Source organism: Ctenopharyngodon idella, chromosome 21 (genome assembly GCF_019924925.1).
Source record: "Ctenopharyngodon idella isolate HZGC_01 chromosome 21, HZGC01, whole genome shotgun sequence".
NCBI classification, from domain to species: domain Eukaryota; kingdom Metazoa; phylum Chordata; class Actinopteri; order Cypriniformes; family Xenocyprididae; genus Ctenopharyngodon; species Ctenopharyngodon idella.
The window spans coordinates 10,972,714-10,996,760 of NC_067240.1; the positions used below are offsets into that span (position 1 = coordinate 10,972,714).

Here is a 24,047-nt window from a genome sequence, read left to right on the forward strand (position 1 = left end):
GATTCGTGATTTGTTTCAGTTTATCTCTTAAAATGAGAATAGTTTGATTAAACTTAATTTGGATTGTTTTGTTGATTTGATTTATTTCTGTTCTTCCATTGGAAATGTAGCTATATAAAACACTACTGTAGTGTCAGTACTTGTTGCAAACTACTTGTGTACTGTAACTTGCTAAGATACAGCTTCTCAAAAATTAAAGTAATTAAAAATTAAAGTAGCTACCTTGAAAAAAGTAGTTTGCTACACTGCAAGCTACTAACAAGAGCTGCAATTTTAACATTTAAAAAAACATGATGAAACTATCTAGAACATATATATATATATATATATATATATATATATATATATATATAATTTGTTACCTGTCCCTGGTCTCTAACATTACACTTTACTATAAAATATAATAATTAATATACTTGTAGGGCGATAGAAAATAAGGTTTGTACAATATAAAAACCATTAAGCCTATGGAATGTCCCCACAATTCACAAAAACAAACCATTTATTTATATATATATGTAAATATATATATATATTTATATGTATGCTTTTTCATAGTTTTAAAATACATTTTAAATATATGATATCATTTAAAGAGATTTTTCCTATATAAATGAACTCAATTAGGGTGACAGCATAAACAAATGTATAAACTGACAATTCTTTTTTTATGCAATATTACAGTACTCATTATAAATAATTTATCCATGCAAATTATTATTATTATTATTATTATTATTATTTACAAAAAATTAATGTGTCTTTATAATCTTTAACTGAAATAATTTTCTCTCCTCTGATGTGTTTATTGGCACGAGGGCGGGACAACCTGTCACTCACATGAGATCACAGCAATAGCAAATCACAATGATCCAATCAATTCTGATGGACAAATCAATTCCCGCCCTACATTTTTTCATGTTCGAAAAGCCGTTTCACTCAGGGATACATCACAATAGGGAAGTAAAAAAAATCCATGTCATGACCCCTTTAATTTTGTAGCGTTGCTACGTTCAGTAGCCTAAAAGGGGGCGCCAGTGTTCCCAGCAGTGTTGGTTTATTTATCTAGGATGGCATTAAAGCTCTGTACACCTGATGAAGGGGGTGTCAGGAGGCCTCTGACAGCCTCAGAGGATGCTGAGTTTTTGCGATTTGGTTGCTACGCCGCCAGAACAAGGAGAGCCTATGGCAACTTTGAAGTTTTGACAGACGAAGGTCTCTGAACATTCCTTAATCTTGCCTTTCCTTAGACAGTACACACGGCAAGTTCACGCTGTTTGCTTTCTGCTTCTTAATGACACAAACAAACCATTCACCCACCACACATCATAAGATTTCATCTACCTTAATGCAAGCTCTGGGTGATTTCTTCAGACGCAAAAGCCCCTTAACTCTCTCAGAAACTAGCCGTCTCCAAAGAGCGTACGCACGAGTGTGTGGGAAGACGCGGCTTTCCGCTGGGTGCCGATGAGCTCTCGCATGTCGTGTGGGGCTTTTTGATCGTACCTGAGTGTTTTTGTTAGCATGCTACAGGAAACTGCCTGGTGTGATGTGTTGAAAATCAGATCAATAGCTAGCAACTGTAAACGGATGGCTCTGTCAGAACGGATTGTCCTGAAGCAGACATTGACAAGAGACAGACTGTGCGCTTAACATGCCTTCATTAATCGAACTTCATTTTCCTCACAAAACAGAAGTAGAATTAAAAGGGAAATAGGAGCAAGGAGTTTTTTTGTTCATGAACAAAATTTAATTTTACCCTGCTTACCATTAATAATAACCTATATGCCCTACTGCCTATATAGGGCATATACTGGTGGGAAGTGTAACTCATCCTACAGCCTACAAACATCAATGATTCCTTAAATTGTGCAGTTTTCAATCAGTCTTTCTTCTTACTTTCCTTCCGTCTGCTGAACACAAAACAAGTATGTGTTGAATGATGTCTCAGTACTTTTGTTTTTAAGTTGCTTTTTTTTTTTTTTTTAAGTTTTTAAAGTTTTTTTTTTTAAAAAAAGTTTTTAAATATCTTTGTGTGTGTGTGTGTGTGTGTGTGTGTGTGTGTGTGTGTGTGTGTGTGTGTGGACAGAAGACAGGAAGTTGCTGTACAGGTTTGGAACAATGATGAAGGTGAGTAAATGATGACAAGAAATCTTGTCATCAAGACAATGGTTAATTATGCAGTTTAGACATCATACAAAAATATTCAGTATTTTTTTTTTTATAATAGGCTGACAATTCGATATTTTTAATTAATACTTTTATTTAGCAAGGACACATTAAATTTATCAGACAATAAAAGGTTTCCATTACAAATAAATGCTGTTGTTTTGAACTTTCTATTCATCAACGAATCCTAAAAGAAATATAAATATTAAGCAACACAACTCAACTTTGATAATAATAAGAATTTTTTCTTGAGCACCAGATCATCATATTAGAATGATTTCTGAAGGATCATGTGACACTGAAGACTGGAGTCATGATACTGAAAATTCAGCTTTGATCACAGGAATAAATTACATTTTAAAATAGATTAAAATAGAAAACAGTTATTTTAATTTGTAATAATATTTTACAATATTACATTATTTATTTATTTATTTATTTTATTTTTTTACTTTATTGGCCTTGGTAAGCATTTTACTGACCATAAACTTTTAACTTTAACTAAACTTTAACTAAACTAGTAGATAGATAGATAGATTGATTGATTGATTGATTGATTGATTGATCACTTTCATTTAAAGGCCAAAGTTTACCAAAATATTAAAATTATGTCATTTATTGGAACACAAAGGTATTATGAAAAATGTTGTAATAAAAATACATTGATTGTAACAACATGGACTGAACATGAACAAGTTGACTTTCACTGTTTGTCAAAAAACAAATTATTATTATTATTATTATTAATATCTTCTTTTGTGTTCAACTGAAGAAAGTCAGTCATACAGGTTTGGAGTGACATGAGGGTGAGTAATTGATCAAAGTTTTTCATTTTTCACTTTCACAGGTTGTATACTTATGGACCAGTAGCTTTGCCAACTTGACACCTGACTCATTTTAGTAACTTCTAGACAATCATGTTGTGTTGTTTTGTTCTAGTCATACCTCCTATATCTCCCACCTTCTGTTCTCCATCTCCCTCTTCCGTTTCTTGCTTGTGGCAATTGGAGGGCCAAGTGGAAAGGATGGATTGTCTGGTGTAGTAAGTAAAGTGGAGTGTAGTGGCACAGTGCAGGTGGGCAGGAGAGGGCGCAGAGGTTAATTACTCTATTACTGGGTGGCTCAGGCAGGAGCTGTTTAAACAGGACCGAGTCAGCAGGGGATTAGTCCTCATTACTCCAGCTAAAGCTATGCCGCGGACCCTTCCCCCGGCCCCGCACTGCCTCTGGTTTAGACGTGCCAGAGAATATTCATACTTACCCCAGGGGAGAAAGAGAGAGAGTTAGGAAGGCTTGAAAGGGCTGACACAAACATGGAGAGTGGATGAAAGGCAGAAGGAAGGAGAGTTTGAAAGCAGGAAGTGGAAAGAATCAAAGGAAGATTGAGCAAGAGAGAGAGAGAGTGAAGGCAGAGCATCACGATTGTAAATCTTGGCTTAACTTCTCCAGATCTGTGGCATCAACCACCTGAGCTGAGTATTGCAACAATTATCCTTCCAATACCCACACAGGCAGATTAACATCTCCACTCCGATTACACCCTGACCTGCTCCCTCTCCTCCTGGCCCAAGGGTGTCTGATGGCACGGGCTGATAATCTTGTTCCTCTTCCTGAAGAACGTTGTGTAAACTGAAATGGGGTTGAGATTGTGTGCGTGAACTGGACTTGTTGGTCAGTACATCAGTGAACTGGGTTTGTGGGTCTTTAAATCAAGCTGGATTGTTAATTAAGCTGGTTTGTTTGATAGCAAGAGGTCTTGGTGGACCAGTTTGCTCTAGATGAAACTAATAATTGTTTTTGGGTCACTTTTGAGAGCTTGTGTTTTCATCAAATAGGAAGAAACTTTCCACTGTATCCATGTTTTTGCACAAACCTCCTGCAAAATGTGAACACTATGTTCCCTACAGCTATGCTGGGACTCACTTTACATGTGCAGTATAGCTCACATGCTTTTGTACATACACACCGGCCCATATACAGTTGCGGCGCTTAATGTTACCAAAATGACCCTATACCCTTTTTTTTCTGTGCCTGTACTGTAGAAGAAGACACTAGAGTGCTGTTATACAGCATTAACAGTATACATCATGAGTGAGTAGTGCCACGTGTATAAGGCACATTTGAACTACACAGGTTTAAGTCGACCTGTATCATTTCCCAATACCATTTCACTTCTCTCCATCTGTCAACTTCCTTGTTTACCTCTAGCACAACATTTGGGTTCTGGACATAAAAATAGCAATCAGTTTCTCCAGAGATTTTTTAATGATAACATATCAAGGCTCACATATCTGTTATTAGTAGACAATGATACATGGTTCTGCAGAAGCTACAAGTCAGCGTATCTTATCATATATAATTATTATTATTATTTTTATTTATTGTGTGTTATAGTTCTTGGTGGAGAACTACACTACCCAAAGTCCACCAGTCAGAGAGGTCATTGTTATTAATTGCAGCAAAAGAGCAATAAACTTTAAATATATCGTTTTTCACATAATCAATGACAATAGTCAATAGTTTTATATTGTACCATCTTTTTTTAAATAATTTATTCCAGTTGCAGTACTTCATGGGAATAGTTGTTCATTCCCACATTAATATTGTAAGATCACAATCTTTTTACATATAGAAATGCTTTTTTATATTTGCTCAAAATATATTTTTTATTATCTTTTTTCTTCAAAAAAAAAAGAAAAAAAGATTTGAATTAAAAAAAAATGAATAAAAAAAAATTATATATATATATATATATATATATATACAGTCAAACCAAAAATTATTCAGACATTTTTTATATATTTTTACTAGTGGTTGCAGGACACTATAGTTCATTTATGTAAGAGAGGATAGCATAATAAAGTAAACTGTGACATATTATACCCAAAAATTCTTCATACAGTGGAGTACCAGTAAAACTGATTAAAAATTGTGACCAAAAATTATTCAGACACTTTGACCTGACCATGTTTTGCTTAGGTGTTATCTGACATAATTAAGATTAATTTTTTCTGACACAGTTTAACTCTGAATTCTTGTCATATTTTATTACCATTTTTTAAACTATAGTGAATAAACTGTATTAATGAATGAAATGTTCAGTCTTTCTGAATAAATTTTGGTTTGACTGTACACTGTAAAAAAGTATTTTCATGGTTTGTTATCACAACATTTTTTCTTTTGTCAAATCAACTTAAATAATTAATGTTGTTCAGATAACATAATATTTTGCGTTTCTGTTGATTAAACCAGTTGCCTCAAATTTTTAATTTCAATGAACTCAAAATTTCAAGGCAACTAACTTACTTTTTTAAGTTAAACCAACAATTCTTTTTTACAGTGTAGTTATAATATAATGCCATAAATTCAAAAACACACTTTTGATGGAAAACATATAATGCAAAACATCACTGATTTATTTGTAGTTTTCTTCTATTCTTTTACTGATGTTTTTAAGACTATCACAAGTCTTTATCTTTTTCCACTTTTCAAATACCTTGTTGCTTCAAGTCAAAATGTATAATATTTCTCTAAGAACTGGTTGATTATTGAACAGTTTTTAAATCCCTATGAAGAAAAAGAATGGGTAAGATGCTTCTGGAAACAATGGCTGCTACAAAAGTGAGTGGTTATATTGTTGTGGTCTATTAATATCATAAGTCCTTAAAAAAATCACAAGAAACATACATAATAATAAATCTGTCCCTGATGCTTCAGATGGCAGGAGCTTAAATAGAGCAACCACACATGTGAGAGAGACTGCCAAACATTGCCAATAAAATACAATTAGATATGAGGAAAAAAAAGCTTAATTTTGAGAGATGCCAGCCCTTCAATATGTGTGATTTAGCTCAAATCCTGGACAGAGCCACCATTATATAATTGAGGAAAAAATCAATGTAAGCAGCTAGACGTGGCCGCTGTGAGCAGGCTTGCATCCATATTGAAAGTGTACAAGATCGATCGGTGTCTGGGATCAGCTTAGCTTCACTACCCTAATCACACAGCGTGCTGGTCGATGCCGGAGCCTGAGCTATTGGCACTCACAGCATATGTTAACATTAGTTTTTCTCTGCCTGTTTAAAAGCCACACCTGAGATCTTGGCCATTTACTGGCAAAAAAAAAAAAAAAAAACAGGGATTATATTAAAGATTGCCTGAGGTGTGAGTGAGATTCTCTGCCCTGCTGGTTGAGGACATTTGGGTGGGCATTGGAGGAGAGAAAAGTAACACACAGGATATTTATTTTATCGACGTTCTGCTGTAGAAACAGGAAGATTTAGCGGGGCTCGACTGTTAAAATTCCCACAGAGCTTTTCGCATGCACACACACACACGCATGCGCATACAAACACAGGCGGTTTCTCTAAGAGGGATGAAAAGCAGTCAGTCAGTATGTGGGTTGATTTGCACTGGAATAAAACTTGGATAGGAAGTCAGATAAATCTATAGGTTTAATCAGTACAATGTGATTTTGATGTCCTGAGGTGTTTGTTTCAGTTTAGATCATTGGTGTAGTATCTCATATCTTTTTTAGGCCTATTTGGAATTTCAGACACGCTATAAAATTATTTATTTAGAGTCAACAGGAAACATCTTTTGCAACCAATTTTGCTTCTGTGATATGACATATTTGAGTATATTCAGTGAGAACTAAATGTAGAGGTTTATGCTTTAGAAACTTTATGCTTTAGAAATTGATTGGAATATAAAGATTTGCTCTTTATTTATTTATTTTATAACAATTTTGATTTCATTTTCAGTTTAAATCTATATTAAACACTGTATCATTAAATCTGAATGACCATAATTAATTAATTTAACTCATTTAAATTTTACTTTTACCAGTGTTAGGGGTAACGCATTACAAGTAATACAAGTTACGTAATCAGATTACCTTTTTCAAGTAACTAGTAACACGTTACTTTTAAATTTAAAAACAAAATATCTGAGTTACTTTTTCAAATAAGTAACACAAGTTGTTTTCACATTTATTGACTGACAGCTCTCCTGTCCCCATGTTGAGCGAAATCAGGACTGTGCAGAGGTGTTGTGTGGTTATTCTAGACTAGTTGTAGACTAAATGAGAGCATACATTTACTCACTTCTTTTCTTGCATTCTATTCTTCTGTATTCCAAAATGGCAGCACAGCTGAAAGGTTTGTTTGAGTTGTGCCCTCTACTGTACAGGTGTGAATTTGCATTTCCTTCAGCCTAAGGCTTATTCATTTCACTGTTGGTGTGAAAGGGCCTTTACATAAACCAAAAATAGAACTTTTTTGTTGTTATAAAAACAAACAAACAGCCCAGCCCAGAAAAAGTAACACAAATGTAATGTGTAACAATACTTTCCATAAAAAGTAACTAAGTAACGCAATTAGTTAGGGAGTAACACAATATTGTAATGCATTACTTTTAAAGGTAACTTTCCCCAACACTGACTCTTACATGCAAGTAACATTTGTGCAGTGACACATCAAAGTTGTAGAAATTTAGTTCCTAAGTTCCCTATTTGTGCATTTTTGGGTTCTTTACCTTGCTAGGCCAGCGAGAAGCCATGTTCTTGAGGGAGATGCATCTAGAACCATAACGTCCCGCGGACCCTCAAATCTGCATTTGCGCATATTAGGAGCGTTTTAAGCTTCCGATGGGGAAGAGATCATAGCATGCTTCCATATTAATTGCCCTTTGGAATGGCCCAATTATGCTATTAATGGGCCCCGGTGTGAGAACTAATGGCTGGAGACCTTTTTTGCATAGCATTAGCTTAATTGAGCTGCAGATAGAGGCCTAGTGTGACTAGCAGGTCAAGCTAATGTTACCACTGGTCCAGCAGAAGACCTTTAACTGACAGCTATATTAATTAACAGCTATCCAGTTACACAGGCTTTAAAAGAGATGAATTAGTAACATGTTTGGTGAAGCAGCATATTGGTTGTCAGCCAAAAAATAAAGCTTATAGGTCTGAAACACGGGATGGTGAAGTCTTTCTATACTGTTAAGCTGCTAAAATATGGACAAAACAAATATTTGCAAAATATAATTTTGGTGTGTTCTCAACTTCTTACAGAACTGTATGTGGTTGATGATGGATTTTATGTGTTTTAATGGCACAAACAGGAATAGTTTGCATAATCTGTGCATCTCAGTAGCGCTGTTAGCGCTCTTTTTTGGAATAAGTCAGCATTTTACAGTAGAAAAGTCCTCCTACTTATAGAAAGTCCAGCTGCATCAGAAAGTAGGCTGAACGAAGCAGGTCAGGCAGGAAGCTCTTTTGTTATGTAAAGAGCTGCTATTTGATCCTCACGCAGGGAAAAAAAAGGAAAAGAAAAGGGAGCCGTTCAGATAAACTTGCCTCATCAGATAATTGAGGATGCCTTCGCTCCAGTTTCTCTCTTTTGCATAAATGTCTGATCAGTTTTCAGAGGCTGATAACAGCACGCCTGTCCTTCTGCTCGCTCCTCTGGAGTTCTGCGGGCTCTCTGAAGCGCTCCGGCAGGGTGGCTGAGCTAAGAAAACATTTGCAGGATGATCTGTCTGATCTTCATCATGTATAGATAACATATTCCATTGTGTATTTTTTGTTCTGTCATTGGAAACCTCCAGTCTTGCTCAGTGCTCATGATTTTGATGTATGTGTAGCATCTAAACTCCAGCCATGGAAAATGTGTATTTTAATATTCATGATGTGTAACAGCAAAAGATTGTTTAGGAGTAGGGGTTAGGGTTAGGGTTAGGGTTCCATGTTCCATGAACTTGTCTTTTTACTATTCCCATCTATTGATTCAACAGTGGGTGACTCGGTTGGCTAAGCACTGGTAAAAAAATAAATAAATAAAAAAAAAATAGTATTGTTTTTCTTTCTTATTTTATTTTTACTTTCGTATTATACTTGTATTGTTTTATTCTAGTTTTCCAATAAAAATATCAAAAACTTAAAACAAGATAAATTTACTAATAAAAATGTTTAAGTTCAGTTAAAGTTAATAAAGCACAAAAATAAACTTAATTCAAGATTTATTTTCTGAAAAAAAGATAATCTTACACAATTTTGCTTCTCAAGTAAAAATCAGTGGTGGACAGTAGTGAAATATTTTTACTTTGCTTAAGTACATTTTTCAAGTGTCTGTACTTTATCAAACTTTTACTTCACAACATTCCAAAGCATGATATTGTACTTTTTACTGCATTACATTTCATATTGAATTTCATTTAATAATTAATTACATTAGAAATCTGGTACTTTCTTACTTTTACTCACAGTAAGTAAAAGCAAGTCAAAGTTTTAATTGAGTACAAGAAAGTACTACATTTTTAATCAGTTATGCTTGTTTCATAAGTTGAATACGGAAGACGTAGGATGTTTTGAACTGCAAGAGGCGTTACACTTTCTTCTTAAGTTGAATACAGAAGGTGGTCTAGCAGAAGCTAATTATTTTACTTTATATTGTGTTAAATATGGGTATTTTTCTTACAAAGGCATCGCTTTGCTTCAGAAGGCCTTTATTAACCTCCCAGAGCCATGTGGAGTACATTTATGATGGATGGATGCACTTTCTTCAGCTTCATACTCATTTCCTGTTCACTGCCATTATAAAGCTTAGTAGCATCTGGATGATTATTAATGTAACTCCGATTGTATTCGTCTGAAAAAAGAAAGTCATATACACCTAGGATGGCTTGAGGGTGAGTAAATCATGGGGTAATTTTCATTTCAAAGTGAACTAATCATTTAAAGGTAAAAAACAACTTTTATTTATGAAATGTAGTGCAGTAAAAAGTACGACATTATGCTTTGGAATGTAATGAAGTAAATGTTTTCCAAGATGCTTGAAAAATGTACTTGAGTACAGTAAAAATACTTGACTACTGTCCATATCTGATAAAGATGTTTTGAAATTTTTACTGGAAAACAAGACAACAACACTGATTAAGCTTTTTTTTTCTCTCTATGAGACTTTTCAAGCAAAAGCACATATTGGCAACAAAGCAAACTGCTTCTCCTAAGTTTTGCAGTAATTACACTACACCGGACTGTTCTTCTGTTTGCATTAACTTTCTGATTGTGCTCTCGTTCGTTCGCTCTCCAGTAATATTCATCCGTCAGTTGTAGTTGGAACTCTTCCCTTCGCTTCCCTCCTCCCTCTTCCACCTCTTCCTGGTGCCAGTCTTTAACTACTCTCCACGTTGGCCACTGCTCTGCTTGTTACAGGCCCAACACGAGTGCAAACAATCAAAGTCTTTGGGAACACTGAAATATGCATGGCTATCCGTGACAGACAGATAAAGCAGGGCAATTAGCCACGTAATCCTAGAGTGGCGCAAGGACTCGTCAGCCTCAGCTGTCCTCCCTCCCTCTCTCCGGATCTCTTTCCTCGCGCTACTCTCTTGCTCTCTATTAGTTAAATGTACTTTGTGTGTCGGCTCCCCATCAAATCAAGTAACACTTCCTCTAATTGGCTTATAAATTATACAGCTGAGGCAGCATTATAATTTCATCAGTGGTAAACATTGCAGGGGCAGTCGGTAAAGAATCTATCCCTCATTAATTTCTTAATTTGGGTAGATGGAACGAAGAGAAAGAGAGAGAGAGGTTGGGGATGAGTGAGAGAACCAGAGCGACAGAGAGGGGAGGATCGGGTGAACGAAAGAAACTTGCATCACCTCGTGGATGAAGGGGATGGATGGTTAAAAAAACCAGGAGGATGTTGCTGGCGCTTTTGTTAATAAATGTCAGATATACGATCCAAAGGTTTTGTCGGTCGCTCTTCCTGTGAATTCCAGGCAATGGCTCCCTTCCCATGACTTTTCTCACTCACGCATCGTTTTCCCCATTTTCTCCCTTTGTGTTCTTTTTTTACTCTGACTTTATGAATATTTCATAGCAAAGGTCATAAATATTCATTCCAATAGCTTTGCATAGTAGTTATTACCGGTATTTCTTTTTAAAAAACAAAAATACTCATTATAAATTCTTCATACTCTTTCCCTGAAATAATTACAAGTGCGGATATACCAAAACGCACACACACACACACACACACCCACCCTCGCAGCGAGTGCTTTGTACCATAGCTTTATGAAGTGGAGACAAATGAATTTACAGTTCAGTCACAAGTTACTTCTTCGAGCTGCTGCTGTGCCTCTTTAGAGACACACCACTGAGATATGCATTTTATTCTCAAGAATGGTTATTAACTTTTAACATATTACCATATTTAAGGCATTTACGATGCATACAATGTTAAACTCACATCTAAAGGGCTGTGTTAATCCTCTACCTGCAGGTCGCTGAAAATTCAGGTAATTTATGCGGAAACTGTCCTAATGACATATGCTTGGAGTTGGAGTTGAATGCATCCGCGTGAGTTTGTATCCTGACTGGGTCCCATCTGTCTCCGCTCCGCTCATGCTGTAGATTTGGACTGGCTGCTTCCACCTCCTGTCAGATTAAACACGAAAACATATGAATGACTGACTGCTAACCGCTTCCATTGTCATGTCACGTTAAGTCTCTTGAGTTCCCGCCGTTTTGATTGCTCATTTCGACCATTTCTGGGACTTCTGTGCAGTGCAGGTTAATCTTGACATTGTCTGATCTTTGGGAGATGTACAGTATTTTTAAGCAGTCTTCAAAATGAGGGCTTCCTTGTGTCTCTGTGGTGAAAGCCAACATGAAAGGATTCGGAAAGAGTGGGAGAATCTTCAGAGGGGAAGTGCGCTGCTGAAATGGTGTGAAATGCAAACGCCCAATGGCTGTTCTTTCATGGCTTTTATTCAATAAAACAGAGCTCTTTTTATGTAAGCCTTTTGAGTCTGACATATAACACCCATACTCAGGATCAGATGTGGCTTTGCCACTGGATGATGATTATTATTAGACATTTCTAAATTTGATAATTTTTTGAATGATCATTGGATTTAACAGAATCATCTACGTAGATTGAAACTATTATATTAGTTTCAGTGTAGAGCTGCTGTGCAGGTGCATGATGCAAGCGCTAAAACATTTCCTACTGTGCTGTTATTGTCTGTTTTCATTTCTGGCATGAGTTGCCAACGTAAAATTCAGAAGATTTAAGTGAACTTTTTTTCTTGCATATTTGTAAATCTGTTTACCAATCTAGCACCTTTGATCCTTTAAATATACATAAATATATAGGGACATAAATATATAGACACACACACACACACACACACACACACAATCCCCATGACATTTCCTCTTGTCCGTGGTTGTGTGTTCAGTGTGTAGCGAATGACTTTAATTAATGTTGCAGTAAAGCAGAGCTCTGGTCACGGCCTTCGTGAGGTTCTGCATTAGTTCCACCTGAGCTGCTCCACACCGCAGAACAAGCAGAAAGACTGACTATTGACATCTCACACTCCCTCATACACTCATATCAGCCAGTCACGGGTCACTGACTCCATCCCAGCGGGTCCATGTACCCGTTAAAGGGCCGTGTTAACAGCCTGATTTCAGAGTCTGCAGGAAAAACCAGGGGTCCCTAGACAGCCCCCAGACAGACTTAATTACTGATGAATTACTGAAGTCTGAGGGAACACTTCTACAAAGCATACTTGAGATGAAATGTATTCAGACGGGAAAATTGATGTATATACACTACGGAGTGAAGCCACATCAGAAAATCTACCGCTTTTAGAAGCTATTTTCTTTTTCTTCTATATGACTCATAATCACACATACATATACATGTATATGCATATTTTCATGCAGATTATATTGTGAAACTTCTTTTTGGTGTCAGAAAACTAATGAATGCAATTGTTGAATAAAATTGTTAAGAGGACTACATGAACACAAATAATTTTGGGGCCTATTCAGACCTAAATAAGCAATTATACTGTACTATATATACATTATTTTAAACATATTTAATGGTTTGTTTTATGAATTATGTTCTAACAGCCTTTGGCTTTTTTGAAAGAAAGAAAAATTAAAATTGTCATGGTCCAGAAGCTAGTTTTACTTAAAAATGATTTCTCCTTAAAGTAATATTTCAAGTAATTTATGTATTTATTCACTTGTAACTCCTACAAACTAAAATGGAGTGATTATTACTAAAAGCATAAAATGTCAAAAAATGTAGAAAGATAAATCACAACTGTTATGCATAAATGCAAATAATCATTTCTAAATAAATGAATAAATATAATTGATACCAATATAATTGACCTATAAAAAGGTCATAATGAGAAAATGCAGTACAGTACAGTAGTTATGCAACATTGATATTTTCTGTAAAACTATAGATAGTTGAACAGATAACATCTAATTATCATCAAATATGCTGAAAAAATGTAGAAAAAACACTTAAATGTATTTCAAAAGTCTTTATATGTATGTAAGAGAAATTAAAAATCTAGTTTATAACTATACTGTACATTAATCACAGAGTGACTTTTGTAACACATCAAATTTACACGCTTTTTGGTTCTAAAAAACAGGATATAAATAAAGGTCAATAAATAAAACTGAAAAATTGTAGCACAAAAAGAAAAGCTTCAGTGCAAGAAGAGCGAATGACTTCTTAGCGTTTTGTTTGGGCTTAACAAATTAGGCATTTAACGAAAGGTGATGTATATCAAAATATGTTAACTAACAAAAGAAAATGAGATTAAATAATATAAAAATCTGTCTGTTATCTGTTTAAAGCACAAAGCCACGAACACAGAAGTTATGAATATTTCATACAGAGAAAAGAACGAAACCTCCTTTTGAAGTCTTGAAAGAGCACACACAAAGAGGAAAGAGGAGGGGGCCGTAATTATTGTCGAAATGTATTTTGACAGATCGTTATATTAAAGAAGTAGGAGGTTCTGCCAAACAGAGCTAACCTCTTCAACAGGAGAAGTCTCCACCTATCAACAAAGCTAGCACTCAAACCAAAAGGCCAAGATCCATTTGACAATCTAATAACTAGGAAAGAAAATACACGGCAGGGGAAAAAAAAGTTGGAATTTCAATCACATTTGCAGTTATAATCTAATCTGTGACATTTAGCACCTGCGGCTATTAATATGCACTGTATATTATGTGTACAATTGAAATCCAAATATCTTTTCATTTTCTTTTAAAGCGTCGTCCTAGTACATCATTTAAAAACAGCTTTCAAATTCATGTTATTAGATGCTTATCGCAATATGTCAGTGAACAAATTTGCTGTGACATGCAGCAGACGGCATTTGAGGTTCTGAGCACTGCCTTTGTGTTCTAGTCGCTCTTTGATTAATACATAATGCACGTTATTACCTCATAATCAAACACCCCTTACATGCTGCATTACCAATTGTAATGATATGGCAACATTTCAGAACGCATCGTAATGAAGGCGGCCCTCTTTATGAATAATAAAATCTAGAAATAAACAAACACCTTGATTACTTTAGTTTTAAGCCCTCTGACAGTACTGAATGCTTTCAGTGATGCTGAATGAAAGATAGGGAGTCGAATTGTAATTATCAGGCCATCTTTATCTCGGGATACCATCCGAAACCTAAGACAGGGCTGCCGACTAGCCCCGAGGCGAGCTATCATCTTCAGTGATACTAGAGAGAGCGCAGGGCAAGGCGACAAGATGTACCGCGATAAGAACGGACATGGTAGAGAGCATTCTGAGGGTCCAACCAGCCTGAGTCCATCTTTGATCTCCATTGACCCTTATGTTAGCAATGTTGGGGTTAGCAACATGGGATGTCAGGGTACATGGCCTGCATGTGTCTTCCCTGCGACCCACAAAAAAAGGGGGGCTAACTATATTTAACAATATGCACTCAAGCTCGCTATCTTAATTAAAATGGGTATCACATATGTGGCTGGGATCCATTCCTCATTACAGTTGTATCTCATTAGAGTACGGCCCTTTGGAGGGGCTGGATCGGTTTTAAAACAGTTTTCTATCTGTCTCCCTGTTTTTCATTTCCTTGTACAGTCGTTTTCTCTTCCTTCAGGCCAAGGAAAAGTCATTATTTGGAGATGGGGGAGTTTGTGGATACATAGAAATGTTCCCAAAGCCAATTAGGAAATGGATTTATTTAAACCAATTAAAATCAGCCACAGGAAGAGCGTGCATTTTTAATGCAAAAGTAGAATGTCATGGCAGCATAACATTAACAAATTAAAAATATTCATCAAATATATACAATAGAATAATTTATTAACACATATAGTCACAGTTTTTATGAAAATGAAAAATTACATCTCTTTTTAGCTAAAGCTTGGCTTTAAAATAAAGATCTGTTAATAAAAAAAAAAAATAAAAAAAAATCTTCCAAATGTCTTATATTACAAAATAATTAGTGAATACTTTATAGACTTTCTCTTTCAAGTAATAAAAGGCATTTTAGACATTTATGTGGGATGTAGGCCACTTGAGGAATCCAGTACTCAGCTGTGGAGATTGTCATCTTTAGTAGAGAGGGGAGTCACAAAAGATGCAGGGACCTTGGAGGATTTTCTTGATCCAGTCTGAATCTGAAAAGGCGAGAATTTTTCTGTTAAGCATAATCATTTACATATATGTCAAATTAAGGTGGTTTTCTACATTTGTTCATATAATGCATTTGGCAAATGTTATAATGCAACAGGATTGTCAACTTTTCATGCTAGCAAAATGCCAGTAATCGATACAAATAACAGTGGAGAAAAAAAAAAAAAAAAAAAAAAAAAACACACAGCAAAAACAACTATGCATCATTCATTTAAAAAAGCCAAATATAAATATTGACAAATTAAAACAATGACATGTTGCATTCAAGTATTTCTTAACTTAATTTTTCCAAGTAAAAAGTAATAGATTTTTTTCTTCATATTGTTATCTGATCAGTATTAACAACAGGATTAAAGTACAATATTAAATACGATATGCTGTATTTAAACAAGGCCAAATGCATAAATGACATATTTGTCTAGCCTGTTTACATTCTTTTTCTTCTTCTTTTTTTTTTTTTTTTACATTAAAGGATTAGTTCACTTCAGAATTAAAATTTCCTGATAATTTACTCACCCCCATGTCATCCAAGATGTTCAGGTCTTTCTTTCTTCAGTCAAAAAGAAATTAAGGTTTTTGAGGAAAACATTCCAGGATTTTTCTCCATATAGTGGACTTCACCAGGGTTCAATAGGTTGAAGGTCCAAATTGCAGTTTCAGTGCAGATTCAAAGGGCTCTACATGTTCCCAGCCAACGAATAAGGTTCTTATCTAGCGAAACGATCTGCCATTTTCTAAAATAATTAATTTATATACTTTTTAACCACAAATGCTCATCTTGCACTGCTCTGCGATGTGCCATGCATTCCGTAATCACGTTGGAAAGGTCACGCGTGATGTAGGCGGAAGTACCGCGGTAGGGCAAAAAACTCCATCACATTTTCTCCTCCAACTTCAAAATCGTCCGACATCTTTTTTTTTTTTTTTACCCTTTTTTCTAAAGGCTGTTACTTATTCTTTGCATGTTCGCTTTGTAGACACTGGATCGGTACTTCCGCCTACGTCACGTGTGACCTTTTCAACGTGATTACGTAATGTGTGGCACATCGCAGAGCTAGTGGAAGATGAGCATTTGTGGTTAAAAATGATATAAATTTACATTTTTTTAGAAAATGACCGATCATTTTGCTAAACAAGACCCTTATTCCTTGGCTGGGATCATGTAGAGCCCTTTGAAATTGCAGTTTGGACCTTCAACCCGTTGTACTCTGAGGAAGTCTACTATGTGGAGAAAAATCCTGGAATCTTTTCTTCAAAAACCTTAATTTCTTTTCAAATGAAGAAAGAAAGACATAAACATCTTGGATGACATAGGGGTGAGTAAATTATCAGGAAATTTTAATTCTGAAATGAACTAATCCTTTAATGCCTCACCAAAATGGGCCTTTTGACCAAAAAGTGCATGTGAATATTTGAAACCGGCCGCCTGCCAGTCAGAATTGAGTTGGTACAAGTGAAAAAAAGACGACATACTATTAATATATCATTTTAATATCAACTTGGTACCAGTACATTTGACATCCTAAGCTTGCACTGCTGTGGGGCAGCAGAGTTTTTGTTTTGTGTGTGTGCAAGGTTCCTGCTGCATTACATAAATTCTAAGTGTGTGCTGCTATGTGGTTCTGAATGGAGATATGATACAGCATTATGGCTCACCCTCGGGCTCTGCTACTGAGGCAATACTGTCCTGCAATAGACAGCGGCGGTATGTCACACCCTGACAGGCCTGATATGACAGCGCACACCTTAGGGAGGAAGAAGGAAAGAGAAAGAAATAAGGAAAGAGACAGACACATGAACAGAAACAGCAGGGGAAGGTTTAGATCAGTACTTGGCAGAGATCAGAATGACAGCAATGAAGCAACTATTTCCCTGATACACCATTAGGGGCAGTAATCTCCTTTCAGTCAGGCCGATGGATGAAATGTTACACAAGGGGCTTGAAAGTGGGTCAAATCTACTCAAAACCTATTCAACAACTACATATAGTCCAAAGCAGAAAAGGCGATTGTATACCACAGGTGAAATTTCCTCCCTTTTCATGTCTGTTCATGGCACATTTATCTGGACCTACAAACTAATTGTAGTCTGCTAGGCTCTTGTTTGGGCTTTACATTCTGGTATTCATAAGGATTAAGTGTGGAATATGAATAATACCTAAAATTACACAAATTATCAAAAACTAATCCGTTCATCCAAATTTGCAGTATGTGTCGGACTTGAGCCAAGAACAGTGTCACTTCACTTAGCACTGCAAAATATAGCTTGTGTTATTAAACCAGCTATAAAATAAAATTATTATATTTGTATGCCAAAATAAGCAAAATACAGCATTCCAGATTACATTGCAAGTTAATGTATGACAGAGCTTATGAAAATAGATTTTTTATTACAGTAACAATTTCATTTAACACTCTGTCCCATGAATCATTTAGTACTTTTCATTATATTTATTATTCATACTTTTAATTATATATATTAGAATTTTATGATATATCACAACATATTTATGGTTACGCACCTTAGCCATCTGTGCCCATTCTTACACTCTGCCTGTTTGCAGTCCGTGAAAGGAAGAACTTCTTTACAGAGGCTGCAATGCTCAGGAAATGTCTGTTTGTTCATCTTATTCATGATATGACCTATCAGCACCTGTGAAGGTCACACATCAAATAGAAAAAAGAAAAAAAAATTGACATTTAAGGTATATTTCTAAAAGAGTTCATTCATTGCATGAATTTTTTTTATTTGCCAATCAACACAAGCACAATAACGCCCACATTTTTATTCCTTGATCATCCACTTTCATGATCTTAAAATGCAAATGCTTTCAAAAGTTTGAAATAAAATAGATTTTTTTATGTTTTTGAAAGAAGTCTCTTATGCTCACCAGGAGTGAATTTATTTGATCAAAACTACTGTGATACAGTACATTACAATACAAAAATACAGTGAAGACTGAAGTAATGATTTCAGCTTTGCCATCACAATAATCAATTACATTTTAAAAAATGTATTAGAATTGAAAACAGTTATTTTAGATTGTAATAACATTTCACAATATTACTGTTTTTTGATCAAATAAATGCAGCCTTCACTCAAAAAAGGATTTTACGATACTGTTCAGTTTTTAAAACATTTATTTTCATTTAACGCCATTGTATTAGGTTTCTCATTCAAACATTTGGATTGTGTTAAACTGACTTGAAACAGTTGTGTTTTGGCTCAACTCAACATTTTTATTTTGAAAGAAAATGTTTCCGTTAAGTAGGCCAAAAATAACATTTGATGTTTGTTTAATTTACTTAAGTAAATGAAGTTAATCCTATTCTTTTCAACCAGTTTACTTAATCCATTTGAGTTGAGAGTACATAAATGATTTTAGTTGTGTCAAAATAGCATTATAGAAACTAGAAACAGGATTTCCCCTTCCCATCATACTTTGCACAGGGCTGGATAGGGAGGGTAAATCTTGAAATAAAATGTTATTTCATGCATTTTTTTATATCAGGATGATAAAATTGGGAGAATTGTGAATGTTTAATGTTCTTTTATGTTGGTATTTAAAAGAGGTTCTGGTATGTTAGTGTTTTTGGGGGTTACTATTGTGGTGAAGTGTAAAGCATGTGCTTGGGTTGAGGACCTGCTAATAAGAATTAAAGTTGATTTAATAATAATAATAATAATAAAAAAATAAACTACTTTGGGTAGGCCATGGATGTAACAAAACCGTCTTCTGGCTAACACCTAATAATAAAAGTCTTTACAGAGTAAAGATTTTGTATAAACTATTCTTGTTAGATAACATTTGTAAAAGTTGTAAAATAATAATAGAAGGATAATTAAACTTAATAGTTTTGAACAAAATTAAGAATGTTAACCTGATTCAACCAAATGGTATTAAATCAACCTTATGTAATAAACTTAAGTTTACTGAAATAAATAATGTTAATTAAATGCAACATAACCCAGATAAGTGGAACCTGTTGACATAAAAAAAGTTAACTAAATCCAACATATAATTTTTTGAGTGTTGGTGAGCATATAAGAGACTTATTTCAAAAAAATATTTAAAAATCTTAATTCTTCCAAACGTTTGATCGGTATATAGTCGCAGTGAGAAGGGGGCTCACCTTGGCCGCCCGGTCTTCATTAGCAGGATCATTTGTGAGGAAGTCACACACACCTTTGGTAGGTATACATGTGTTCTGAGTGACGCAGGTGTGCAGGTATACCTCACCCAGCACCTTCTTCATGTTCTCGCGAATCAGTTGGGACTCCACCTCTTCCATCCTGCTGCCGATCTCCCTCATTTGTTCCTCACTGGACTGCCTTTCGGCATCCCCCTGCCTGAGCTCCTCTAGAGCAGAGATCTCCGCCATCTCGCCTTCATCACCTCCACCCGCCTCCTCATCCACAACAAACACTTTACCATCTCTATAGGTCGGCCGCCACAGGGCCTCCGAAGGGGTTTTCTGCATGGACTTGTAGAGCGCTCTGAGAAGGAAAAGCTTAAAACGCCATAAGTAGGTGGACCCTGAGGTTTGAAGCTTCTCGTCTAGATTGTTCTGGAGGACCGAAGGGATGCTTTTGTCTTTCAGTATCCGCCATCGCAGCAAGTCCAGCAAATCAGTCTTTCTGAAGAGATTGTGCATCTGAGACTCGAGCAGCTCAGTAGCCGCTTCATCTGGAGTCTTAAGGGTGATAAACTGCACCTGGTATGTCCGATTGACGGGGTGGAGCCCATTGATCATGCCCTCATTCGAGATGAGAGACAAGTAGGCACCGTTTGGACTGACGGATATGCCATGTATTCGTCGACCTGCAACTCCCTCTGGCAGAACAACCTCCTCTTGTTTAAACTCAACAGCAACATCTGTGAAAACAGCCGTGAGCTTCTTTACCTTACCATCTAGTGAACAGGTGAAAATGGTCCCGTTGTTATGACTGACTGTCATGGATATGATAGAGGTGGAGTGAAGACCTGTGACATGGGAATTGTGAACGTTGAGACCAGCTTTGGAGATCAGCAACAAGCACCAGAATACATAAGAACCTCGTGCAGCAACTACTAGGCTGCAGTTGCATTTCTGGTGCGGATGGAAGAGTGTAATGCATTTGATGTTGTGGACGGGTATCTGGTCCCTATCCTGCCACAAAACCACAGGTTGCCTGAGGGTGAAGTAACCCTTCACTGCCTTGAGGTTGACTGGAAGGATCTTTACAGGTCCAACTGAGCTGCCGATGATCAGTCCGCTCATCTTCCGCCCACTATGCTCATATTCCCACCAGGTAAGCACGCTTGGTGACGACACTCCAGATTTGATGGTGTTGCAAGACACCACCGAATCCTTTCCCTGTAGGGGCAGGCTAAACTGCCACACCACCACATCTCCATTCTCCATAAGTACAGCCAAAAGTACTGTGCTGACATCTTTACATGCATTATCGGTCTGAACTTGTTGCATATTGCACAGACTAGACCACTCCATGCGCATTGGCGTCTGCATGCGATACCGCCGTTGCAGTTCATCCAAGTCTTTGATGGAGCTCGGAGGCGAGCCGTCGTTCTGAGCAGAGTAGTTCCTGGATTTTAACATTTCCCCATAAAGTTCTGTAAGGTCCATGAGAGGCATCCACTGCAAACGCAAAAGACTGCTGTGGATTGTGAGACGATTGTCCAGTGTTAAGAAAGCAAGAAGACAGCGGCCGTGTTTGTCGCAACCTAATGGTGACCAGCTGGTGTACTTCACACCATGGAGACGTCCACTTTGAGGATTGATGACTCGGTCTGCCATTATCATTTGGCCTATAACTGGATCTTTACTCTTTGCAAAGTTATCTTTAACAGTCTGCACCTCCTTTTCTGGGCCCACCTGTAACAAAATATAAAGAAGGCATTAAATGAATTGTGTACAACAAATATTTCTTGCTTCATAATAAGAAATTTTGAAAATGTCATTTTAGAAAGTCTTTTATTTATATAGAGTCAGGGAGGGATTAAAATCTGTTCATATGATTAGTAAAAATGGTCACATGAAATCAAGTCTCATTTTCACATATAGTTCAAAACAGTGTAAAATACATCAACTCTTTTGGTACATTTTGGTCACAAATGTTATTTGTGGGATAATCCAAACAGTAACATTTGTAAACAAACTGGGGTTAACAAAAAAAAACTTACTCTAAAGAGAGTTGTTGATGTATTTACACAGAATGGTGAGCTATAAATGAATGACTAAAAGGCGCAGACTGTCTTTACTTCATGTGAACATTTTTACATTCTGGTATAAATAGTCACATGACCAGAGCTGTTTAATTCCAGTTTGTCCTTGTCAAAGCTCCATAAAAATAAGCATTTAAAATACATGTCATAATACAGATTCAACTACCATACTTGGTACATATAATATTTAAAAAGTGTATTATTAATTAAGATAGCTCTGTCTCATAAATCTTGATCACAGGACACATAAATTTGTCAGTAATCATAACTGACACATAGCCCTGTTTTGAACAAAAAAAAAATCCTAATTGACTAACATGATAAAATAGCATATTTCCAGTAATGTTACATTAAATTAAAATGAGAAGTTAAAAAAAAATATGCGTTTATTCTTGGATTATCACTCCCCACAATTGACTGAAAAAAATGTAAATTATGCTATTTAATGTTTGCATATTTTGCGTCTAACTGCGCATCTGAGCAGTTTTTCATTAGTTCCCCACTTGTTACAATTATAATCAGAAAGGCATGCCGTTTGTGCTGGGAAAATTAGGGATTAAAGTGGATAATTCCTCACAGACGATTAACGCTTATTTTGCACATTTTGAGATGTCATGTCACGTCAAAACATGGCTTAGGCTTGGCAACATGGTTGCAACAGTGCACGTCAGTTGGTACCATAAAGCAACGAGAACGCGCGCGCACAGTAGTTACCTTGAGTTCACAAGCGGTGTCCGGCACGGGGATGTGAGTGCGATGCAGCACCATATTTTGACTGAGACTGTGTATGTCACACACCAGTTCCAGGAGAGACACGCTGTTAGTGCTGGAGGCCGCCAGTCTGTGATCCTCTGCCCACGACAGGGGCTCCAGACCGCTAACTGGACTCAGCAATTTAATCGCTGGATCACGCAGCACCACAGGACCCTGTCCAGCCCAAAAATCATTGTCCCGTGACGACTGGGCTTCAGACGCGGTGTCTGTTTGCTCAGAGGTACTATTTGAGCCTAAAGCCGCCATTTTTCTGTATAAATATAAAGCCCGTCTCCAGGAAGTTACGGTGCCGGAGGAGGAGGGATTTCACGAGCGCGGCAAGGGTTGGGTTGCCAGATTGACAATAGTCACTCTTTAAACAATTGGTGGTTGTTTGTTTAAATAATAATAATAATTAATTACTATATATTAGTGAAGATAATTACTAAATTACTAAATGCACCATTAAGTGTCAGTCAGTAGATATCTGTGTTCACTCTGTGGGAAAGATGCAATATTGACTGAGGAGTTGAAACACCATTAGAATTTTTGTTTGTTTCTTTGTTTAATTTTGATATATAACATCCACACAAGCTTTTTAATCTACATGATTTAAAAAAAATCTAGAAACGTCATGACAAATCAGACAAGGTGGGTGATCTTTTTCACTTTGTGTCTCTGCCGGACACACAAAGATTGCACTACATTTGCCACAGCAAATCTCACAATATGTTTTAGAGATGTTGGGCTATATTTTATGTATATAATCTTGTATCCAATTTTAGTTGCTTTATTATTAATATATCCTGTATTTTACCACATTACCACAATGTGTGCTATATATTTACCATTTTTAAATAAAATTAAATGAGGGAGGGTAGTGGTGATGGTAATGATATGAAATGATCATTCCAAAATGCTATAATTTATAGCAGATAAATATGAGAATTTTTAAATCAAAGTTTGAGGTACAGGTGTTAAAAAAAAGTGTTACAACACCCCTCTTATCCTCAACAAACCTGTTTTTGAGTCATATATTGTAGGTATCTCTACACACAATATATCATCAACTTAATGTTTTTTAATATTCTTAATATTGGGCAGAGAGCCAGTCTCAGCTGTGCTAAGTGTTTAAATTACAGATGTCATTCTAAATTGTGAAGCATTTGTCATTTGATACGCTGACATAATCCATCAGCTGAAAACTCAGACACTATTCATCTGATGTCAGAGAGACAGGAGAAAGATCATTAATTGGTTGGGAGCATATGAGAACGGTCAGGAGCCCTAACTGTGTGACCAAGTTGCAGGATATGTGTAATTAACAGCCACAAGCTTTGATCTGTCTAGTATTCCCACCTGGAAAGGGTTGAAAAGGAGCAGTGTGTC

At 36.2% G+C, this 24,047-nt stretch overlaps 1 protein-coding gene across 1 annotated transcript; it reads right to left on the reverse strand.

The window, feature by feature from the left end:
* Positions 1–15,202: 15,202 nt before the first annotated feature.
* On the reverse strand, positions 15,203–23,029 carry gtf3c4 (general transcription factor IIIC, polypeptide 4). Its single transcript, XM_051878331.1, has 5 exons — positions 22,620–23,029; positions 19,813–21,555; positions 18,201–18,331; positions 17,336–17,424; positions 15,203–15,663 (listed from the first exon to the last, which is right to left on the reverse strand). The coding sequence occupies exons 1-5, from the start codon at positions 22,923–22,925 to the stop codon at positions 15,599–15,601; spliced, it is 2,334 nt and encodes a 777-aa protein (XP_051734291.1). The 5' UTR covers positions 22,926–23,029; the 3' UTR covers positions 15,203–15,598.
* Between the last annotated feature and the right edge of the window lie 1,018 nt (positions 23,030–24,047).